Source organism: Triturus cristatus, chromosome 1_1 (genome assembly GCF_964204655.1).
Source record: "Triturus cristatus chromosome 1_1, aTriCri1.1, whole genome shotgun sequence".
Classification (NCBI taxonomy): Eukaryota; Metazoa; Chordata; class Amphibia; order Caudata; family Salamandridae; genus Triturus; species Triturus cristatus.
Window position 1 is genome coordinate 71,525,304 of NC_140579.1, and position 24,625 is coordinate 71,549,928.

General features: G+C 46.1%; 1 protein-coding gene and 2 pseudogenes across 2 annotated transcripts in view; all 3 read left to right on the top strand.

The window, feature by feature from the left end:
- LOC146869462 (interferon-induced 35 kDa protein homolog) overlaps window positions 1-24,625 on the top strand; it is a 205,280-nt gene that overhangs the window by 35,385 nt on the left and 145,270 nt on the right. For both annotated transcript variants that reach the window (XM_085599858.1, XM_085599857.1), the window contains 3 exons: window positions 809-840; window positions 10,487-10,561; window positions 22,322-22,480. In XM_085599858.1, the coding sequence (XP_085455984.1) occupies window positions 823-840; window positions 10,487-10,561; window positions 22,322-22,480 (252 nt within the window). In that variant the 5' untranslated portion in view covers window positions 809-822. The remainder of the gene's footprint in view (window positions 1-808; window positions 841-10,486; window positions 10,562-22,321; window positions 22,481-24,625) is intronic.
- On the top strand, window positions 18,939-19,829 carry LOC146869463 (uncharacterized; annotated as a pseudogene).
- LOC146869464 (uncharacterized) lies at window positions 20,679-21,834 on the top strand (annotated as a pseudogene).

Consider the following 24,625-nt stretch of genomic DNA (forward strand, 5'->3'; position numbering starts at 1 on the left):
GTGGGATTAATTTAATTAAAAAATAAAAAATAAACTTACCTTTGCCTCTGGTACCACCTCGCATCTCCTTTCTCCTCTCCACACAGGAAGTAGGCAACCTCTCTCCCCTCCCCTAAGCCAATCACAGCTGTGCAATGGCAGTGTTGTGATTGGCTGGGACGCCGACCCCACAGACGTCTATGGGTAGGCCATCTTCATGCAGGCTGCATTCAGACTACATAGAGAAAATGCAGAGTGTGCATGACTGGTTTGGTTGGCCCTGGGGCCACCACTCCTCCCCTGCCTGGAGCAGGACCACCCACCCCCAACCAAACCCTGCCTTCTGCTTTCTCGCAGTGCGAGAAGCAGAAACATAAAATGATATTCATAACACCATTTTATGTTGTTGCTTCTCGCACTGAGAGAAAGCAGTGGGGCGACGCTCCACTGCCCACGTGAAGGAGATGCCCCTGTTGGATAGTTGTGGGACCTATAAGGGTCTGAAGAAGGTACGGGACTGAATGCAGTGGTTTGTAGGGACCTGTAGCATACATCAGAATTTAGGCAGATGTTCACTGTGGTAGTTTGTTAGTGCCGAGGTAAATAGAGCCAAACTAGCAAAATAAAAAAAGACTGTTCCCAGTCAGGAATCTCTCGGTCGGTTTTGCTCACGAACAAGCAGGCAAATATACAGACGGCTTGACAAGTCCATTTGCTATAGCTTGACGACCGTGATGCACAAAAGGCAGACATTCTTTCTCCTAGGTGTATAGCCTTGCATATTTTATTTAATTGTCCAGCTAACCTACAGTCTTGTGTATTGTTTCAGGTTCTAAGTCTAACATGGAGGATATAAGTGAGGTAAGCATTTATGATCAGCTAGCTTGCTTTTTACTGCAAAAAACAAGTCTTTCTCTCATGAAAAAGGAGATATTTTGATCCCCAAGGATGCTACTGGCAAAACTGGAAGTGGACTAGGCCAGCTAGAGGCGGGACCCAGGCAACAGTGTGTGTGTGTGTCTTTGTGGGTGCATACACGTGTGTTGTCTATGCTTGTGTGCGTTTTCTGTCTGCGTGTGTGTATTGTCAGCCCACCCACTTGTGGCTTGACAGGGGAGCCATAGAGTGACAGACTGCTGACCCTTATAATGAACACACGACACAAAGAATGTCTTCTGGAATACTTTGCACAGCTGCAATTTAACTCCCAGGTAAGTGTGTGTGTAGCCTTCATTTCCCATGATGCATAATGGTGACACTGTTTTTTGCATTCTAATCAGCAACAGATCACTGAACATTCTGTTTTAATGATTCAAACAAACAATTAGTTGTTATCCTTTGGCTTTTCTCTGCATCCCTACTGATGGCACATGCTCTTAGTGCCAGCGAAAACAGATTTTACCTGGGACATAAGATCCACCGAAACAAAACATTTTGTTTAATTAAAATATCACAAGCAAAGTATCCTGGATTCAGATGTTAGAAGTCTTGTAAAGCTTACAAGGAAGCCCTTAATATAAAAGTAAAAAAATATACCGAATATGGCCTTAGGCACCTTGAGACAATTTTGTTAGTCATGTGTGCTATATAAACAAACATGACATATTGGAAAAAAAATAAAGTAAGCAGACATTGGTTGCTGAAGGATTTTGCAGTGCAACAAATTAAAATATCACAGTACGTTACTGTATAGAAAAATAATATAAGTCTAAATACACAGACCAAATCATCTGAGTACGCGTCTCTTGAGACGTTGAAGTCAAAAGCTGATGAGGGAGTCAAGCCTTCAAGTCGTTTCCATTGTTAATTCTCCAGATCAGCGCATTGTGACTGCAAATTCAAGTAGAGACCTTCATTGAAAGTCTGAAAGTTTTGCAGCAGGCAGTGGGGTTAATTAAGATGGTTTGTTGGCCTGGTGTGGTTGTGGTCAGATGGTTCAACCCTGGGTGGGTAGGTAAGCTTTTGGCGGGCAGCAAGCTGCCCCATGGCTTTAAACCTGCATAGTGTGGGCTGGTAATTTTGCTGTGAATGCAGTGCCCATCTGGCCAGGCAGGGCTTACTGAACCCATCCTGCCAAAGAGCTGAATGTAAGTGACACTCTTCTGATCTCTCTGCAATTGCCCTCATTTCTTGTGCCACATCCAGCAAACTGTGGGCCACAGATGACACTTCAAAGGCCATACTCCTCTCTTCAGGTCTAAGGCCCTTCTGAACAGTTAGTGGTTCACACCCAACACTTCTTAGACCAGGTATGCTTAGCGAATCTATTAGTAAAATTACATCAATTCCCTTATGTGTTACCTTGTTGATGCACTTCAAAAACTAGTACCATGTGCTGCTGACTCATCAGACTCTAGCATGAAGGGAATTGTATCTCTTGTACAGTTATTGGATGAGAGTGATGACTAGAAAAGCAACTAAAGAGAAGCACATCAAAATCGAAGGACATGATTTGGCAGTCGCTCCACTAACTACATTTCTTACACCAGCCTTCCAAAATAAAACTAAAGAAGTTAGTAGTCAATCCACCAACCAAATTCCTTGTACCATTCCTTGTACTATTGTTCTTCCAGAAGAAAAGTGGCCAAGTCAAAAAGTGGCCTGTCCAAGGAACATAATTGGGTTAGGACTAGTCTCTGTTCAATAAAAGCTAAAAACGGCAGGCTCTCGCCACCAGATGTTGGTGGCTTGTGGTTTAACAGTAGCAGGAATAGTATGGGACCGTCAGCAGGTGGTTCTTTCTATCTCTTTAGTTGCTGCACCTAGGTTAACCATTCAACCTATGTTGTGCAGTCTCCTCACATATATTTCAATCCACATTTGAATTTGACTCAGGAGGCCCAAGCCCATCTCAAACTGTGCTGCCATCATTCCAAGTCTTTCTATCGGCACAGGAATGGCATTTGTCAAATAGCCCAAACAGACTCTCTTGGGTCCAAGAAAGTGATAACTACACTCCACCCCTTCAGATAAATGAAAGAAAAAGATAGTAGACATCTTAAGATGTTTGCGATATTGAATTATCTGCTTCAGAAAGAATTTGTGAAAGGAAAACAAATAGCTAAGGCTGTAGGATTTGATCAAGGCCACAACACAAATAATGAAATAATGAGGCTTTAGCCCATATTTAGTTCTTTGTCAACCAGATACACTTAACAATATATTTTCTGTTGCCAAATTCACAGTTCATTCACAGTCCCGTCAGTTATGATGTAAGGGAGGGATGCAAGAAAGCATAATGTGTGGAACAATGAATTATTAATAAGGTGTGTCCCTTTGTCTAGAAGGCTTTCTTTGTGAATAATTACAGTCTCTCTCCCAGTCTTTCCACATGTAGAAATCAAATTTAGGCAAATTTGGTCAGGTAGGGAAATGGAAATCATCTTCTTCCTAAAAAATTCAATAACCAGCAGACTCTATAGGCAGTCACTTCTTGGCTCTGCAAAGAAAAAAGCAGGAGGCATCAAGGCAGAACACCAGTTCTCAGCATGACCCCTAACGTAGTATTTGAGGGTCCTCCCCTCTTTCAACCTTTCTCCATGGCTTACCTGCAGCAGAGGAACAGGAGCTTTCAAGGCCTAGCGCCGGTTCCCAGCATGGCCAATGAGAGAGAGAGAGAGAGAGAAGGAGAGAGACTGAGACCGACCTAAATAGGGGTTCAGGAATTCCAAACCACGCCTCCTTCTCCATGTTAGGGCAGTGATAGGTGGATGGCTCCATTCAACACCTTTTTTGAGTTCTGGTTGCTGGATGTGTCCCTGCTCCTTGTATAAATGGGAAGACTCCACTCCATTCCTATATGGGCGAGTGGAATGTCAGTGCTCCCTGTATCCTGCCCAAGTGGAAAGAGAACTAGGGACCAGCGTATTGAAAGGTCCTGTAGGGTATGTCACCCCTCTCCCCAAAACTATATTTGGTAAAGAGGGATTTGGAGGAGTGAATGAATCCTATTAGCTTTTGAATCAGAGATTAAAAATATTGCCTCCCACTGGTATGTTCTCTTTAGTCAACGAAAGCAGGAGTGAAATTATATTTATGTTAATATGTATGAGGACCGTGCACATCAGCAAATATACTTCATTGTTTATATATGCTAATAAGGTACCTATGGTGGAAAGCTAGGATTACAGAAAGATGTCCTTCTCCATCACGCAGTCTTCATGAAGATCCTGAAGGAAGATGAACCCTGCCCATGTAGACTTGACCGCTCTGAATTCAAGTCTTCATCTAGAGTGTTGGACTGTGGTTGTAGTTTATGTCTTTGGGGTCGAATCAAGACTGGGTGATGCCAAGTGCTTGAAATATATTGAACAGATATTGCGGTGCACCTGGAAGCGTGGTTGTTGTCATCTGTAAGGTCACTTTACTGGTCATGTTTTGGCCCAGTCAAAGAAAGAGTCTCTTTTGTACTTATTATGGAGCTCAGGCTTTACCAATAGTGAGGGATTTTGTGAAAATGGTAACAATTTGATGCTGACGAGGCAGTGTCTGTCCTGGACTGCTACTTTTTACTGAATACTGTGACCAGCAGACAGCAAGTCTTAGATGTAGAGCCACCAACACCGGTGTAGGGATACACTCAGACACTAGCAGGGAGAGACTCACATGGACACTGGGGTAGAAAGAAACTGAGACCCTTTACCAGAGAGACACTGAGACAGAGTCTTGTGCATTGGGGAACTGCCACACATTAACACATGCACACACACCTGGACACGGAGCGCTGCCACATGCTTCGGGTCAGTGAGGATCTCACCTGCTCACTGGGAGACATGAACATTAGGCGTACACAGAGCACACAAATCCTGGTTTGTTACCTAAATTGCGATATTCCTCTTTAGGTGCACTTGCCACAGGAGTCGGTCATTTGTGCAGCAAGCAGTTAAAAGACAAACCCAATGACCACATAACAGCAGACATTAGCCAAGACAGCTGACCCAGAGACACACTCACATTTTGTATTGTGGATGTTCACAATACCCAACATCCCTCTATTAAATAATGACTAGCAACAAAAATCCCTAGATGTACCATCACTTCACAAGGACTGTGTATGCATTAGTGCGATGAGCAGATACCTCATTCACTGTGTGCACAGTTCACTTTCACTCTGCAGTGATTTCAGTACTAATTACAGATCATTTCTATGGCTCTAACTCGCCCAACTCTCTAGCTAAGATGTTCATGTTCAATATTCAGTCCTATTGGAAGCAAGCCTTTCAACTGCAAGTTCAATGCAGTGATTGTGTTTCCTATGGAGTTATGTTTCCAGATATAGGTTGCTAAAATGCCCCTATTCATTAATTTCATAGTTTGTAGAGGGCCACTGTCTCACAGCAAGTGTAAATGTAAGTTAGGACAACAAAAGCTCCCTTGTGTGCCGTGTTTTAGTAATAACCATAAGTAGTAACCAAACAATTAATAAATATCTGACAATTATAAAATACTGAAATACATTTATTTAGTTCCATACACATAGAAAATAATTTCATAACAAATCTGCATTTGAAATTTACTTAATAAATACAATCACATTTTTTTTCACGACAAACAGTACCTAGTTTCTAGATCAAAACTTATCAAAATATACATTTACATAAATTCTACTTGCATGTATATAGAGTACTTTACAGAAACCATTCTTTAAAAATTTAGCAAATTCACTGTTACAGAGTCCATTTCATTAACATTGAATGAAATGAAAAAAAGTATTTGATTAAGCGCACTGCGGCCAAGCGGCTTCCTGGCGCTGGTAGCAAGAGCAACAGTCACAGAAACAGCCCGAAGGAGTTAGCCGGAGTACGCCTGAGAGAACAGAAAAGTTTTCAAAGAATTACGAAAATGGGAGTAAATGGGAATGGATCGCAGGGAAAGGGGAAGACTATTCCAGAAACGGGGGGCCAAAACAGAAAAGCGTGTGCCTCCAGTTCTGGTTTTGCGGAAACGGGGGACATTAAGAAGAGCCAAAGAAGAAGAGCGAAGAGTACGAGCCGGGGTGTGAAAAGAAATAAGGGAACATATGAATGCAGGGGCAGATCGGGCAAGGGCCAAGAAAACCAGACAACCCATTTTGAAAAGAGTTCGCTGAAGGACAGGGAGCCAGTGAAGAGACCTGAGAACGGGAGTGATGTGATGGGTTTTGGGAAGGTGAAAAATGAGACGGGCGGCCTGGTTCTGAATAGCTTGCAAGCGGCGTGATTTGTAGGCTGGAATGCCCACGTACAAGCTATTCCCGTAGTCAAGACGGGAGGTAATCAGAGCCGTGATGATGATTTTGAGTGCATCTGAAGAAAAGAAGCGGGAGATCTTTCGAATAAGCCGAAGGGATAGAAAACAAGAGGAAACAACAGAGCTGATTTGTGCATGCATGGAGAGATCATGACTGACCTGAATACCCAGAGTTCTGACTGAAGAGACGGGAGTGGGAAGAGGGCCAAAAGAGGAGGGCCAAAAAGCAGAGGACCAAGGACTGGAAGAGCCGCCCGTCAAGACCAACTCGGTCTTGTCCGGGTTAAGCTTGAGATGGTTAGAGCTCATCCAGTCCGAGATAAAGACCAAAGTAGAGCGAAATTCAGAAAAAGACAGAGGTGAAGAGGAAAGATCAAAGACAAGCTGGAGGTCGTCGGCGTAGTTGTACACGGAGACCCCCTGAGCAAGAAGAGAAGAGATAAGAGGGTAAATGTATAGATTAAATAGCAGAGGAGAAAGAGAGGAGCCTTGGGGAACACCACAGGAAACCAAGCGGGGGGGAGCAGAGAAGCCAGACAAGTGAACAGCCTGAGAGCGGCCAGAGAGAAAGGAGGCAAGCCAAGAGAAAGCAAGGCCCCGAATGCCCGCCGCGCTGACACGGTCAAGAAGGATGGAATGGTCGACCGTGTCAAACGCAGCGGATAGATCAAGGAGAACCAGGGCTTGAGGAAGAGAGGAGTCAGCCTTAAGTTTCAGCTCATCGAGGACAGCCAAAACCACTGACTCAGTGGAGTGGCCTCGACGGAAACCTGCCTGATGAGAGGCCAGGACATGGTTCTCCTCAATGTAAGCAGAGAGGCAAGAGGTGACATAGCTCTCTAAGACCTTGCCAAGATAGGGAAGAAGGGAAATAGGCCTGAAATTAGAGGGAAGTGAAGGGTCAAGGCCAGGTTTTTTTAAAATGGGCAGAACAATAGCGGATTTGAAGAAGGAGGGGACTGAGCCCAAGGCAAGAGAAGCATTGAGGAAAGAAAGAGGGGGAGAGGGACAATTAGTAAATAGAGCTCTTAAAATCCGGGCCGGAGCGCAGTCGGCTGGAGAGCCTGACTTGATCTTAACGAGCAAAGTGAGAAATGTGTCCAAAGAAATAGGGGGGAAAAGAATCAAAAGAAGAAGAAAGAACCGAAAAAGAGGAAGTAGGGGTAGGGGGAGGGAGCAGAGGGATATTAGCTTTAATCTTAATGATCTTCTCGATTAAGAATTCATTAAGCGAAGAGCAGAGGTCTTGAGAAGGGATAAGAGTGGAGTTGGTACGATTCGAGAAAGCCAGATCTTTGACCAAGGAGAAAATCTCCTTGGATTTATTGGCAGAGAGAGCCACTTTCTCAGAAAAGTAATTTGTTTTGGCCAGGAGGACGGCCCGCTTGTATTCCAGGAGGAGATGTTTATATTGGGCCCGAAGAACGGGGCAGTAATTTCGTCTCCAATGACGCTCAGAGCGTCTCAGATCTAATTTCAACGCTTTGAGCTCGGTATTAAACCACTTATGAGCGTCATAGGGACGAACGGCCTTAGTTTTCCCAGGCGGGGCGACCTGGTCGCAAGAAGAGGACAGCCAGGTGTTAAGCGCTTCAGCTTGGGAATCCAAAGAGAGTTCAGAAAGATCAGGAGTAGAAGAAGCAAGAGAGAGAGAAAGAGAGTTGAGGTCGACCCGATTCCAGTTTCGAACAACAAGGTTTTTGGGTAGGGAGGGCCTGTCGGGAGCACCAAGAGTGATGGAAAAGGAAATAAGAGAGTGGTCAGACCAGATGCAGGGAGAAATGCTAGGGGGAGAGAGCGTACAACTTAAAGACCAAATCTGGTCAAGTGTATGACCCTGGACATGGGTAGGGCCAGCGACATGGGGATGAAAATTAAGACACTGAAGAGTAGCCGAGAAATCCTTGGAGGACGAGTCCTCCTTAGCGTCACCCGGCCAGAAATTAAAGTCCCCCAACAGGAGAACCGAGGAATTGTTAACCACAAGTGTTGCAAGGAGTTCCTGAAGGGTGGCAACGAACAGGGGCATGTGCTGGGGAGGGCGGTACATAAGGACAACCGTGAGAGGAGCAGGGAGATTAAGTGAACGAGCAACCAGAAAATCCACATTGGGTATAGGTGAGTGAGGGAGAAGCTGAAACTGTAAGCTGGAACGAACTATCATGGCCACACCGCCGCCCATCTTGCCGTCAGGGCGATCCGACCGGAGGGCGTAATAGGAGGAGGGGAGAATGGCCAGGACGTCAGGAAGAGAGTCGGACGAAAACCAAGTTTCAGTAAGAAAAAGAAAATCAGGGGACTCAGTGTGCAAAAGGTTACATAATTCCAATTGATGTTTCACAGCTGACCGAGTGTTAATTAAGAGAGCAGAGGCAAAATTGGGAGAGATAGAAACCGACGGTACAAAGGGATTTAGCAAAGGGGGGGGGTCTGAAACTAAGATACCAAGCGAGTCCAAGTGTAGCAGCAGTGAGGGTGCAAGAGGCTGAACAAGTTTACAGGAGTGCAGTTGAGCGGAGGTGTACACCTGCAGAGAGGCAGAGTCCATGGCCCCTGGTCCCGGCCCGTCGCGGACGGGCGCAGACGGGCTTAACTTAGGCGCAACTTCGGCGCGCCTTCGTCGCGCCCGCTGCGCTCGTCCGCTGCGCTGCCGAGAGAAAAGGGGCATGTTATAGGCACCAATGACAGAGACAGGGCGTGGCAGGGGGTGGAGGGACCAAGAGACTGCACCGCCAACCCCAGAGCGACCAAGATGGCGAGCTCACCCACCCCGCTCCAGTGACCAGCCGGCAAAGGAGGAGAGCGAGGAGTGGAAGGCGCTCGGGAGTGCAGGCAGGTAGGAGCGTGCAGTACTTGTTTTTAAAATGCGCAGAGTCCACAGCGCTGGCAGAGGGACTGCCAAGGTTCCGTATAAAAATAAAGCTGGAGGCAAGCGTTGCTCCCGGAGTCGCGTCGGGAGATCGGTGACGTCAATCAAGCTGGCCGAAGGGGTAGCCAGGCAACAGATATACCAGCCAGGGGGGGAGGGACCAAGAGACTGCACCGCCAACCCCAGAGCGACCAAGATGGCGAGCTCACCCACCCCGCTCCAGTGACCAGCCGGCAAAGGAGGAGAGCGAGGAGTGGAAGGCGCTCGGGAGTGCAGGCAGGTAGGAGCGTGCAGTACTTGTTTTTAAAATGCGCAGAGTCCACAGCGCTGGCAGAGGGACTGCCAAGGTTCCGTATAAAAATAAAGCTGGAGGCGAGCGTTGCTCCCGGAGTCGCGTCGGGAGATCGGTGACGTCAATCAAGCTGGCCGAAGGGGTAGCCAGGCAACAGATATACCAGCCAGGGGGGGAGGGACCAAGAGACTGCACCGCCAACCCCAGAGCGACCAAGATGGCGAGCTCACCCACCCCGCTCCAGTGACCAGCCGGCAAAGGAGGAGAGCGAGGAGTGGAAGGCGCTCGGGAGTGCAGGCAGGTAGGAGCGTGCAGTACTTGTTTTTAAAATGCGCAGAGTCCACAGCGCTGGCAGAGGGACTGCCAAGGTTCCGTATAAAAATAAAGCTGGAGGCAAGCGTTGCTCCCGGAGTCGCGTCGGGAGATCGGTGACGGTGACGGTGAATAAATGTCGACGCAGCGTTTTGGCGGATCATTTGTTTTATCTCTGCCTTCTTCAGGACTTATTCAATACACACAGAATTTAAAATATTAAAAATCATTTCAAATCCAAAAGACTTGATCAGAAACACTTCCAGACCATGGGCTCCCTTCATATTACAGTGCACGTATTTTCTAGGACACAGTATTCAATTTATATCCCTTGTGATAATAGCCTCTTAAAAAAGGGCAGAAAGGCCTCGCAATGTCTGCAGGGCCCCTCAGGGTTTATTCATCTGTTTAAAAGGCTGTATGCCCTTGAGCGATCTGTTCTTAATTTATTTGCCGCAATGGTGGTATTTATTCAGTCCTTTATATCACACCTTGCTATTCCATTCCAGTTTGGTTTCAATTAATCAGATCTACTGTATCTATTCAAACCGGTAGCGTGTCAACCTTCTGGTTCCCATGCACCTTACCACTCCTTGTATTAGTGTCCATTTGTGTCCCTCCTGCCTAGGTAGAAGCCTGGACCCTTGTTGAGCCTCAGTTATAACAGTTTGTGAATCTGGTTTTGCATCCATGTGAGAGGAACCAAATCCGCTTTGTTGAAGACACCTGATAATTATGTCTTTTAATTATTTATTCATTTTACAAGCGATTGGCATAGTTTGTTAATAAAAGTTAACTCTTTTTAGGAATTTGTTCACCTCAATGGAGCCAACGGAGGATTGACAGCAGACGCCCTCAAGAAGGAAATTGGGAAATTGAAGGTATGGAGTGAGAATGTTGGAGCTCAAAGTGCTATAATATAGATTCCTGGCAGGGCACTTGAGCTACCCTCAAGCTGCTTCCAACAACTGAATCTCTATGCAGGGGGAATAGAGGGTTGGGAGTAAAGTTTTTCTGGTATGTTTTCTTCTTGTGTATTCATGGGTTAGAAGTGATTTTAATCCTCAGGCTTGTAAGTAGCTGGCTCTTCATATGATATATCAAAATGAGATATATCGTGTAAAGAGTCCAGAGGTGCCCTTATAAGAGGACAGGGGCTTGCTCTAGAAATCCCAAGATGCTCCTCCACGGGGCAGTGTGGTCGAGAAGCCTCAGGCTTATCATAGAGGAGTGCAAGACACCTGGAAATACACACACTGGTCAATAAATGAGACACACGACTCAATAAGGAGATCCTCACCAATTTATTTGAAAAAAAAGTATCTTTATATATGTTTAGGCACCAGAAGCAATTCGTTCAGTAAGTACGTTTTTAAATGGAAATTGTTTTCAGTTCAAAAAGTTGACACTTAGTGCAATTTTTGGAAGCTGCAATATTATCCTACATACCCGCCAAGTACTGCATCAGATGTGAGACTAACGCATTTTAATGTAGTGGTCCGCATAACCACTCTAAAATCCATTTGTTGCGCATTATAGCCCCCCTTGACCACCCTGGTGCACTAGGAGGAGTTGCGTCTAGTGCACACCTGGCAACGTCTGCTATTGAGACCGGATTTCCTGTGCTCAAACTGTTTATCAAAAATAACCAATACATGAACGCTGGGCGCCCCGGGAGAATCATTCAATCACTCGAATCTGAATTAGGTGAGCAGAGCTACTAACCTAGTGCTCTCAATGGGGTGCCCGTGTTGGTCATCAACAATACCAATAATTAGACCCGCCAGTGCCCCACGTGGGTCTGAGTGGGGGCGGTGTCTTGCCTCTTGAGCCAGTGAACTCTGGCTTAGCGCAGTCAAGTCATTCATAAGGCCCAGGGCAAGCCGAGCAGGTTAGCAGTGTCTTCATCAGTGCTACAGAAATAACAAAATGCCGCACTGGGCTATAGTGACTCGCGTCGAAACTGGTGCAGCGCCTCTGCTGTTGTGTTCTGGGAAGGCCTCTGCCCCACTGCACTGACCTCGCATGGTGATTGGCCCTAGACTCTGAGGAGGCAGTAACTTTGCTTTTCCTTGCCTGCAGTTGCCAGTGTGGCCTTTCCTCCTGGAGGAGGTCTTACTCGCTGAGTGGCACGGTAGGTCCTCATGAGACCAGTGAGTACAGGACTGATTGGTGGTGGCGGGTGGACAGAGTGGGCGGCGTTGGAGGGTGCAGGGTGCTGTTTGTCGGTGTCAGGGAGAGCTCTCTACAGTCCCTGCAGGCCCTCACTGAACCTGGATCTCGCCGGCCCCATCATTTATAGTTTTTAGATTCACATATTAGTGACGCTCTCCTGAAGGAGGAGCGTGAAACTGACGCCTGTGGGTCGTGATGACGCAAGCCCACGAAGCTCTCATCCTGGAAGACACACTCCCAGACACTTGTGGACAGACAGTGATCTGGCGAGTCAGGTACTCCAAGTCTAATGACTGCACTGCCTTTATCTGATCTCTTCAACACCTACTTCTTAAACATACCGGGCCAAGCTTCCTGGTAGTTTCCAGCCTTCAGAGGCATGTTTTCCTTCATCTATACTGCTGGCCGGGAGCACAGAAATGCGGCGGGAAATTAAGGGGAGGGAAATTATCTTGTGTTTCACAAAGAGAAATGAAATGAAAATGAAATGAAAAAAATATTTGATAAGGCGCACTGCGGCCAAGCGGCTTCCTGGCGCTGAGGTCCTGATCAAAACTCACAGAAAGCATCCCAAGGGGCTAAGAGGGAAACGCTTGAAGAAAAAGAAAAGTTTTGAGGGCCTTACGAAAATGGGAATAAATGGGAATCGAGCGAATAGAAAGTGGGAGACTATTCCAGAGCTGAGGGGCCAGGACTGAGAATGAATGGTATTGATATATTAATGGCCATGAAAGATATGTGGCAATCTTCAGCCCCATCCAGCTGTAGAAGCCATAATGTCAGCATCGATTGAAATCTACGGCTTAGATGCCCTGCTCCGAAGCCAGTCTTGCACATCTGCTGACATTTCAAACTGCAGAGGTTTTTAGGGCGTTACCTCTGACTGCTCCAGCAGCAAATGCAGCCTAGGTCTCACAAAAAATCAGAAACAGGGAAACAATATTCTCTAACTATGTTATTACTCTTTTATTTAGGTAACTTCATACAAAATAACCACACACCTAAATAAAAGATGCTAAATCCAACAAGTTAAGGACATTTATTGGAAATACATTATTTTATGTTAACATTATGAAACCTCAATTGGTTAATGAAATAACTGCAAATGTTTTGTCTGGCACTAGAGAGAAACCTAATTTTGTCTTGGTTGACACAGTGGGGTAGTGACTTCTGTATTATAATGCTATGATGTCCCAGCCTGCGACTAAAACCACTGTGAATATACACATTGTTGTAAACTTGTATTACATACAGTGTAAGATAGACTGCCCGGAAATATGCAGAGTATTAGTGGCTATTGTACAGGGAGTGTTAACCTTCTATTTCAGGTGGTTTGCAGCAGTTTCAAGCTATTTTTAGAGCTTCTCATTGCTGAAAAGGGTGTCATCTGTGATATTTATCTGTTTTCATGCACTTCATTGCTTTGTTTTACTCCAGACAAAGTGTCGCTCTAAGTGTCACACATGTGGCAGTTCAGTGTGACTCAAAAAACCACGTAAACCACATAAATGTCACACATAAGCAATCTGAAAACTTGCCATCTACGTTTACGTTTCCCTCGTCTTCATTGCTTAATTTTGCTTGCGAGAAAGTGTTACTCATAGTTATTGAATGTCACTCATAATCACACTGAATTTATGAAAATGTCACACATGAACAATCTGAAACCTTGGCAGCTATAATCCTTTGGGAGGAAAAGTCAATGTGGCATTCAGGTACAATACAACGATGAACGGGCCCAATCTCCAGGATTTACATTGAGTGGTGGGCAAGGTCCAAGGCAGCACCAGCAGAACTCCACCAGCAGCTCTAGGGTGGCCAGGTGCAGGGGTGCAAAACAGCATTGGGTGCCCAATGTTACTCTAAGGGGATCGATCCTATTCCCGTAAAGAGGCGGTAGGCTCCGACTAGAAGGGCATTCAGGCTGAGCAACAGGGGGGCTCAGGTCTCACAGTGCACGGGGACCTAGGGACATCTTTGCTCCTATTCTCTGCAGCCTAGGGGCGACAAGTGCAGAGGTGTCCTTAGGCGTTGGGTTTTTCTTACCAGCAGCAGTCACAATAAAGGAGGCCTGCATGCAGAGGCTGCAGACGCTGTTTGGGAGTCCACGAGAGGTGTCACCACACTGGATTCAGTCTCTGGGGGGGCTGAGGGACCATGCTGACACTATTGGCCCACTTCAACTCAGGCTTGCAGCAACGGTGCAGTGATGTCTTCAGGCATTCGGTTTCTGTGGTCACGAAGTCCTCTCAGGTGTCTTTGGATCCCTACAGGATGTAGGGAAGCAGGTTTGCTACTTCTCAGGAGGTCTTGGTTCCTGGATGAAGTGCTGGCAGGTCTCCCGGGCTTTGGGGACTTAGAAGCTGCAGGACAAGTCTCCTTTTGGCGCAATTGGCGAAGTCAGCAGGCAGGGCAGCAGGGTTGGTACCAAGTCAGCTGCTAGGTCTTCTGTTCTTGCAGTTGCGGCTCTTCACATCCTTCTACATATTTGATATAATTTCCTGGGGCCAAGGGCTCCACTGAATACAAAATTTAGGGGTCTTAGGGGAATGAAGGGTGGTAGCCAATGGGCTACTGACACCTGGGGTCACTATGCCCACTCTATGACCACTTCCTATGGGAAGTGGGCGTAACCCTATCTCAGAGTTTCTAAGTGTGGCAACATAAAGATGGCCTCTTCTGAAAAGTCATACCCACATCAGGGCAGGCCATCTTAGGGGTGGGACTACCCTGGCGGTGTGCACACCTACCCGACTAGCTAATTTCCCGCCTGTTCAGGTGCCAAAGGGCTCAGGGAAAAAGGGGTTCAGCCTCCTCTCCTATGAGGGGGGCTAGATTTGCATTTCAAAGGCGGGAGCTTCTTTGAAGCTTGCTGGCCTAGGAGTGCTAATCAGTTGGTCATCCTGAGGGAGGGGATGTGAACACCCTCATTCTGTGTAGACTTTGTTTCTGACCTCCTGAGAGCAAATGCCCTCACTCTGGGAGGTCAGAAATGTCTCTGGTGGCAGGCTGGCAGAGGCTAGTCAGCCAACACACCTGAGGCTGGTAGGTTTTCAGCGGGCACCTCTAAGGTGCCCTCTGAATGCCTGTATTAATATATCCAACGTTGGAATCAGTGTGGGATTTTTAATATGGGATGTTTGATACCAAACATCCCTATCTTCAGTGAAGCCATTATGTAGTTGGGGAAGTCATTTTCACCATTGTCCTACACATGTTCTAAAATGGCTTCCCTGTTCCCTTGCATTGGTAGTAATGGAACTGACAGTACAGGGGCATATCTGCTCATACAGGTGTGCCCTCACATGTAGTATTAAGCACTCTGCCTTAGGGGTATAAGGTCTGCCGTAGGGATGACTAACAAATACTTCATGCAGTGTTAGGGGACATGACACACATGCTTGTGTGCCATGTCTTTATTTCACTTTTGTCTGCACCAAAATACGCAGCCTGCAGTGGCCGTCTTTAATGTGTTTGGTGAGGGGTCCCCTAGGGTGGCACAATTCGTGCTGCAGCCCTTGGGTGACCCTCTTTAATACCCCAGGCCCTAGGTTCCAGGGGTACCATTTACTAGGAATTTACAGAGTGCCAAAGGTATTGCCAACTGGGGAAACAATTGTACAGTTTTTGGGAAAGAAACCTGGCACTGGGGACCAGGTGAGTAGGAACCCAGTGCACTTCAAGTCGAAATCTCATCACGGCCCAGGCAAAAAGTGGGGGAGACCATGTCAAAAAGGGGCACTTTCCTACAATGCTGCATGCCATATGAAAACTGAAAGAAGTCTTTTACCAGCAAACATTTATAAACATAGTAATCCACATTTGTAAAGCGCGAACAATCACCCGTAAGGGTCTCTAGGCGCTGGGGGCCGTCTGGAAGATTAAGCAAGCTATTGCCCAGAGTCACATGGTGCTGGGCTAATCTGCCGCCGGCGCCGGGGATCGAACTGTGATCCCCAGATTCCGGAGTCAGTCGCCCTGGCCGCGGCGCCACACCTCTTCCACCAAAACACTTCAAATACTCTTCACATCACGATTGAACATCCATCCAACCATGCCTTGCCACTGATTGGCATGACAAGTGTCCACTAATCTGCTTTGATGTCATTTCAGGGGTATGAAGCACTCCATAAAATCAACTATTCTAAAATATAACAAAGTTAGGCCAAAATACTAGATAACTAATGTGATGTATATGGAGGGAAGTTGTATACAGTACTCCCGCATGCCAACATGTTGCTTGGCACATAAAAGCTTAACAAAATGTAGAAGACTACAACAGGCAGGTCTTAAGGGTATTTGGAAACCTCCCTTCATTTGAAGAAAAGGCCGAGGTAACTGGGGAGACTGTTTCAAGCGGCTGACACAAGGATGAGGTAGTGCAGCCTCCCTAACCTGCTAAAGAAAATGGGCAGGAAGTTTCTTTCTTATAAATTCATGCATCATTTAATAGCAGCGCTCAAATCCCCAAACCATTGGATTTTGGGCTTCACATTACACAAATGGAAAGTTTTCAAAAGAAGAGAAGCATGCTCAGGTTTTTTGTGCACCAAAGCCGAGATGGATAGCAAAGTTCAAAAGTTTTACTTGCGAACAAGCACCCCATTACAAATGCATAGCTAATAACGGATGCAGTAAGGCAGCCAAAACCTCTTTTATTTAAGCTAGTAGCACCTTTGAAAAGACATACATTACAACACAATGTGTAGCATTACAAATTAAAATTGCTTCTAGTTCTGAGACTAATTACAACACATCAATTATAATTTATAGAGAATTTAGAAAAATTATAATCAATCATTCTAATATTTTTAAATCCGAGGGGCAATTTACTAAATCTTGAGACTGACCATGAAATGAAATTAACATTCAACATAATTCAATTGATACAGTTGAAATTATCCAGTGCCTGTAATACTGTTCTTAAGTACTTAACAATTGGACCCTCCCAGGTTTTGCACATAAAGTAGCCCATGGAGGAGTGGAAGGAATTCCAATCACACTGGCATAGGACAGGGACCGGCTCAGAAATCCTGTTGTGCAGCTCCTGAATCAACCCAATCCCAAACCAGAACAGTAGATTTCTTTCCATGCACCCAATGCAGGTATGATTCTAGCCCCCGAGCCTTCTTAATCAAGGCATGAGCCTTCACTGACTGCTTTGTTAGTTCAAAAGGTGAAATACTTACTGTTTTGTTTATAAATTACCACATATCCAATGTCTGGACACTTTGCAGCCAAGAAATCAAAGTAGGAGTACTCCTTACAAAATTGTATTTCAAAGTTGCCCTCATCAGCTCTACAAAAGGTTTAGTCCAGACTGATATTCCCACAACTCTGGGAGTGCAGCTTATCTTATCCTCCAGGTAACCAAAGCCTTAGAGCCCAGTAGAGAAATTAATTTTACTTCAACCTACGGAGAACTTGAATTAGCACTCTTTGCCTTCCAAACCTTAAGAATTGACCACATCTATAGCTCCACATTAGAGTTTGCAAAGTTTCAAATTTCCCAGTAAGATGACTCCTAAATGATGAACCCTCTTTAGCATCACAACTTTCACCGTAAAAGGTTTTAACTTCATTTTCCCTGGGCCAATTGACATTGCTTTTGAATTGGAAACATGTTTCCAGGTCTAGCTATTGCCTGTAGCTGACATAGTTGGTCAAGAAACAATCCAATCCAATCGCACTCCTAGATAAAAGGATGGTATCACCAACATATAAAAAAAGGGGCAGTCCTTACCATTGATTTTTGATGAGTCTGCTTGTACCAAGGCTCAACCCCAAATCATTGAAGTGTAAAGTAAACAAAAAGATGGGAAGCACTCGTCCTTGGCGACCCTTTTCACAATTTCAAAAGTAGCTGTACACTCCCTCGGCAGACCTTGGTAGAGAGTGCAACTGTTGTAAGAGTGATTAGAGTCCTCCTTCAACTCCCACACTAACCACTTTAACCCATGATTTGGGTCCGTCAGTCAGTTTGAAAGCAGTTGACGGGTCTAGAAATTCAGGGAGATAGCGCAGTGTATTTTGGGGTTAGATGTGAATGGGTAAGTTAGTGCAGTGTACTGTGGCTCTGATGCCCATGTATCTGTGTCGTGCACAGTGCCCTGCCATTCCCTGGGCTTTGTGCAGTATTCAGTGGGATTGAGGTCCCAAGGGTGTTGTACTGTATCTTGAGATTCCATGGTCTCAGATGCTCATGGGCTAGTACAGTGTACTGCGGGCTCAAATGCTCCAGGGTTATTGCAGTGTCCTGTGGCTCTGATGCCCAGGTATCTGTGTCGTGCACAGTGCCCTGCCATTCCCTGGGCTTTGTGCAGTATTCAGTGGGATTGAGGTCCCAAGGGTGTTGTACTGTATCATGAGATTCCATGGTCTCAGATGCTTATGGGCTAGTACAGTGTACTGCGGGCTCAAATGCTCCAGGGTTATTGCAGTGTCCTGTGGCTCTGATGCCCAGGTATCTGTGTCGTGCACAGTGCCCTGCCATTCCCTGGGCTTTGTGCAGTATTCAGTGGGATTGAGGTCCCAAGGGTGTTGTACTGTATCTTGAGATTCCATGGTCTCAGATGCTTATGGGCTAGTATAATGTACTGCGGGCTCAAATGCTCCAGGGTTAGTGCAGTGTCCTGTGGCTCTGATGCCCAGGTATCTGTGTCGTGCACAGTGCCCTGCCATTCCCTGGGCTTTGTGCAGTATTCAGTGGGATTGAGGTCCCAAGGGTGTTGTACTGTATCTTGAGATTCCATGGTCTCAGATGCTCATGGGCTAGTACAATGTACTGCGGGCTCAAATGCTCCAGGGTTATTGCAGTGTACTATGTGATGGGATGTTCTGGAGTTTAACTAGTGTACTGTGGTTTTTAATGGGTACTGCAGTGTGTGATGGGATGCCATTGAGATAGTGTGGTGTACTGTTAGTGCAGTAGGTAGTGCTGTGCTGTCATATGCTCCAGGGTTAGTGCAGTGCTCTGTGGAACCAGCTGATCAGGGGCAGTGCAGTGCACTTTGAGATCAAATGCTTTGGGGTTAGTGCAGTGCACTGTAGGATCAGTCCCTATGGGGTTATTGCAATGTTGCAATGCCCTGTGGGATCAGACTTGCTGGGGTTAGTGACGTATTCTGTGGGATCAGATGTTTTGAGGTTAGTGCACTGTACTGTGTGGTCATATTCTCAGTGGTTAGTGCAGTGAACTGTGGGATTAGATGCTCTGGGGTTAGAGGGCTGCACTGTGGGATCAGATCTTCTGGGGTAGTGCAGTGTACTGTGGGGTCAGATACTCAGTGGTTAGTGCAGTGTGGAATCAAATTCTCTGGGGTTAGTGCTGTGCACTGTTGGATCAGACCTTGTGGGCTTACTGCAATGCACTGTGGTATCAGACGCTCCGTGGTTAGTGCAGTGTACTGTGGAATCATATGCTCAATGGTTAGTTCAGTGTACTGTGTGATCAGATGCTCAGTGGTTAGTGCAGTGTACTGTGGGATTATATGTTCAGTGGTGAGTGCTGTGTACAGTGGGACCAGATGTGCTGGAGTTAGAGCACTGCACTGTGGGACTAGAGGTTCTGGGGTTCGTGCAGTGTACTGTGGAATCAGATGATCAGTGGTTAGTGCACTGTGCTGTGGGATCAGATGCTTGATGGATAGTGCAGTGTACTGTGGGATCAGATGTTCTGGAGTTAGTGCAGTGTACTGTGGGATCAGAGGCTCCATGGTTAGTGCAGTGTACTGTGGGATGAGATGTTCTGGGGTTAGTGCAGTGTACTGTGGGATCATATGCTCTGGGGTTAGTGCAGTGGACTGTGTGATCAAATGCTCTAGAGTTAGTGCACTGCGGGATCAGACCATCTGGGGTTACCTCAGTGCATTATGGGATCAGATGCTCTGGGGTTATTGCAGTGCAGTGTACAGTGGGCGTAGGTGCTTAGTAAGTAGTGCAGTGCACTCGGTCGATCAGCTAGCTTCACAGTAAGTAACAGTATTCTGCTCTTTTACAAGGAGCATTTTGGCACACAAAGTTATTTGGTTCAGTGCCTGGAACTGCTGTGGCAATGTGTGCTTTTTGAGACCCAAAAAATGGTTTGCTTTTGCCAATGCTTGTTGGCATGGTGAGGGCCCAGCAGCTCCCACACCGATAAGGTTTTACAAAAACCATGCCTAAACAAGTCACACATTGACAAAACCAAAAAGCTGACCACCAATTTCAGACCTAGTGGCTTTGCCAGTGCTTGTTTATTTATGTTTCCCATAATCATATTTAAACTAGTTGCACTGATTTATCATTATGAATATTTTTGGGGAATACAAGTATACATCAACATGTTACTAAATGATGCTGCAAAGATATGGTACCTAAAACCTTATAGTAGTTGAGCAAAATGGTTTTTTTCTACTTGCATTTTTTTGTGAACATTTTATTTTGAAAGCAAAGAATCATCACTCTTGCTTTCAAGCTTCGGCAAATATTTGCATATAATCAGAGAGCATTCTGGGAGCATTATACATAGCCTCATATTACTAAACTTTGAAACCGTGTGCACACATTTATACTGGAACCACCGTCCATAGTGCAGGCCGAGCTTACAACATTTACTTTTAGTGATAACCCTAATAATAAAGGTTTTGCATTAATGAACCATAAATACAAGTTTGAACAGCATTTAACACATGGACACAAATTTTACCTGAACTGCAGACATTGCCCTTTCCTGATCCATAGTATGGTACTGTAAACTGGCAGCCAAAGGGTTTGTGCTGTAGGGGATTGGGCCTACTTGTCCAAAGAACAAAATACACATGAAAACCCTTGACCTCAAACATTATGTCCCAGGCGTCGGGCTATAGGAATTCCACATCCCTGACAGTGCACTGTGGGATCATATGCTCCGTGGTTAGTGCAGTGGACTGTGGGATCATATGATTAGTCATCAGTACAGTGCACTGTGGGATCATATGCTCAGTGGTTAGTGCAGTGGACTGTGGGATCATATGCTCAGTGGTTAGTGCACTGCGGGATTAGACCATCTGGAGTTACCTCAGTGCATTATGGGATCAGATGCTATGGGGTTATTGCAGTGCAGTGTACAGTGGACTCAGGTGCTTAGTAGGTAGTGCAGTGCACTGTGAGATCCGATGCTCGGTTTAGAGCATTGCACTGTGAGATCAGATATTCTGGGGTTAGTGCAATATTCTGTGGGATCATATGCGCAGTGGTTAGTGATGTGTACTGTGGGATCAGATGTTCTGGGGTTAGAGCGCTGCACTGTGGGAGCAGATATTCTGGGGTAGTGCGGTGTACTTTGGGGTAAGATGCTCAATGATTAGTGCAGTGTGGGATCAAATGCTCTGGGGTTACTGCTGTGCACTGTAGGATCAGACCTTGTGGGCTTACTGCTATGCACTGTGGTATCAAACGCTCTGTGGTTAGTGCAGTGTACTGTGGAATCATATGCTCAATGGTTAGTGCAGTGTACTGTGGGATCATATGCTCAATGGTTAGTTCAGTGTACTGTGGGATCAGATGCTCAGTGGTTAGTGCAGTGCACTGTGGGATCAGACGCTCTGTGGTTAGTGCAGTGTACTGTGGGATCATATGCTCAATGGTTAGTTTAGTGTACTGTGGGATCAGATGCTCAGTGGTTATTGCAGTGTACTGTGGGATCAGATGGTCTGGGGTTAGTGCAGTGTACTGTGGGATCAGATGGTCGATGGTTAGTGCAGTGTACTGTAGGATCAGATGCTTCGTAGTTATTGCAGTGTACTGTGGGATCAGATGCTCTGGTGTTAGAGCACTGCACTGTGGAATCAGAGGTTCTGGGGTTAGTGCAGTGTACTGTGGCATCATATGCTCAATGGTCAGTGAAGTGTACTGTAGGATCAGATGCTTCGTAGTTATTGCAGTGTACTTTTGGATCAGATGGTCTGGGGTTAGTGCAGTGTACTGTGGGATCAAATTCTCTGTGGTTAGTGCAGTGTAATGTGGGAATATCTGCTCCGTGGTTAGTGCAGTGTCGTTTGGGATCAGATGCGCTTGGGTTAGAGCACTGCACTGTGGGATGAGATGCTCTGGAGTTAGTGCAGTGTACTGGTAGATCATATGATTAGTCATCAGTACAGTGTACTTTGGGATCAGATGCTCCGTTATTAGTGCAGTGGACTGTGGGATCAGATGCTCTGGAGTTAGTGCACTGCAGTGCATTATTGTATCAGATGTTCTTGGGTTATTGGAGTGCAGTGTACAGTGGGCTCAGGTGCTTAGTAGTTAGTGCAGTGCACTGAGAGATCCGATGCTCAGGGGTAATGCTTTGCACGTGTGGGTTCATTTTTGCAGGGTATGGATCAATGAACGGTGTGGGCACAAGTCTAAACCATTCCAGTGTGCTGACATCATACCCTGACACTAGATTGTCCAATTTGATTAAGATTTTGGATCACATACTTTAATAACCTCTTTCTCGCCCCTAGGCTGCGCACACACAGTTTGAAAAAGATAAAAATGAGTTGGAAAAGACAAGATCTGAAGCAGAGAAATTGGAAGAACAGATAAAGGCTCGGTCTGCACCATTGGTCAAAAGGCTTGAAGATGGGAAACGAGCAGACGCGGAGCTGGAATCTATTTGGAAGGTTCGTCCTTGGAATGCACAGTCATGGGTCTGAGGTTTGCTTCTGGGGGTCTGAGCTGGGATGGTACTTGGTGCTGAAAAATAAACACTGCAGCAGGGCAGTAGGTGACATTGTGACTCGAATACCAACCCATCTATCAGGCACTCAGGACACACTTACTGACGGCACTTTGGCCCTCATTACAAGGTCCCCCAACCATCAGTCTGGACCCATTTAGCCGAATGTCTATGTACTTACGGACTTCTCATAATATTCTGCAAATGGTAGGGCGCCCCAGCAGAAAATTCTGCTTTTGTGCCTTCCAAGTGTAAGCCAGTGTGTAAGAAAGATGTTTTGTAAAATTCCCTCTGAATCACATGCTAGAATGGGTGCCCACAAATGCAGAGATGTACAAGTAACCTCTGCACCTAAAGTCCATATTTTGTGCCCATTTCCGTAAAACATAGTTTTCCTTGATACCCATTTTTCACTCCATGGTTTACACCTTGAATTTGTCTATATTCGGTACACAATGAAAAACCATTGTAAGATGCAGCTTCGTTTTTTTGGCTTTGGGTACCTCGTGTTCTTTGTCGACCTATAAACCCTATATATCTCCATAACCAGAAGGGTCTTGCAGACGTAATGGTACATTACTTTTGTAAATCAGCCATCGTAACAAAAAGTTACAGATGAAAATCTTGTCTCAAACGTCCGTTTTTTCCTAGCCATTTTCAATATTCCAGCTTTGTGCATTTCACTGAACTTGACTCCAGTATAGTAGATGTCCATAGAAAGGTTATAACCTTCACGAAGGAGTTGCTGAAAAAGCTCCCATACAATCTTTGGAGTGTCTCCTAGCATTGGATGGCAACCTACAGGTGTAGAGCAGGGTCCTTCCCTGTATACCCCCTCAAGCTGTATGCATAGCCACAAGAGCTCTCTCTCACGCAGCATGTTCAGTTTGATGCCATCATCAGCTTTATTTGCTCAGTACGTACTGCGGTGATGGGCAGACACGCTCTGTACTGGATCAAGGACTGCTCAATAGCTGTATTCTTTCCAGGAGTATAAACTCTGGAAACTGGAAGACAAATGCTCCACCCCAGGCTGAATTCTGAACACCCTGCTGTGAGAAGTTGGCCTGATATGTAGTGCTCACTATTCTAGTGATCACTGTGTATCATACCAAACGACCCTTATTGATGATTGGTTGTAAGTCAACCTTATAGACCAGCTATCCTAGTAGCATGGACAAGAGCAGTCTTTAAGCTAAACTCTAGAGGGCGTGTTAAGCCAGCTGTTTACCATCACATATACCCCTTGAACACCAAGTGAAAGGACACCACACAAGTTGTTATGAAAATAAAGGATATTTATTTATAACAAGACTACCCTGGCTCTTTATGAGTCAGGGAGCTAAGCACAATACAAAACTCTTAGGAAAATACTTCTAGTCGCACAATTTACACAAATGCCCGAAGGGCACGAAACCATTTACACTGCAAGTGGAATGGGAGAGGTTAAAGAGTCTAAAGTTACTGATTCCGGAGGAATCCGATCAGTTGGACTAAACGGAAAGGGAGCTGGACACTTGTAGAGCGAACCTACGATGGAGCACCGAGATGCTCGTGTTACCTAGCCCAGAGGCTGCGGCTGCGTGGGGTTCAGCAAGATGTCGGGAGTCCTCGTTGTAGTCTCAGGAGCCTGAAAGAAGAAGTTGCTGGCAGGCGACCAGTGTCGATGTTCAGCGAGATCCAAGCCTGGATCGGTTATGAAGGAAACCTGAAAGCAGAGGGGACTCAGTTCTCAACCGCTAACCAGCGATCGTGTGGGCACCAGGAAGGCACCGGATGAAGTCACCTCGACCAGGTGAGTGGGTGACGTCGGACTCGGCTGTTCCTCGGACCAGGAGGCGCGGCGGCGACCAGGATGGAGGGCGAGCTGTCCCACGAAGGTGTCTGCTGTCGATGATGCTGGGCCCAGGAGTGGGGCAGCAGGTCTTGGCAGAGGCAAGCCCACGCAGTGGAGTCAAGATGGCGTCTCAATCAATCAATCAATCAATCATGGAACTTATATCGCGCACTACTCACCCGTAAGGGTCTCAAGGCGCTTGGAGTGGACCAGGAGGGTCTGGAGTGGACCAGGAGGGTCCGAGGTACTCCT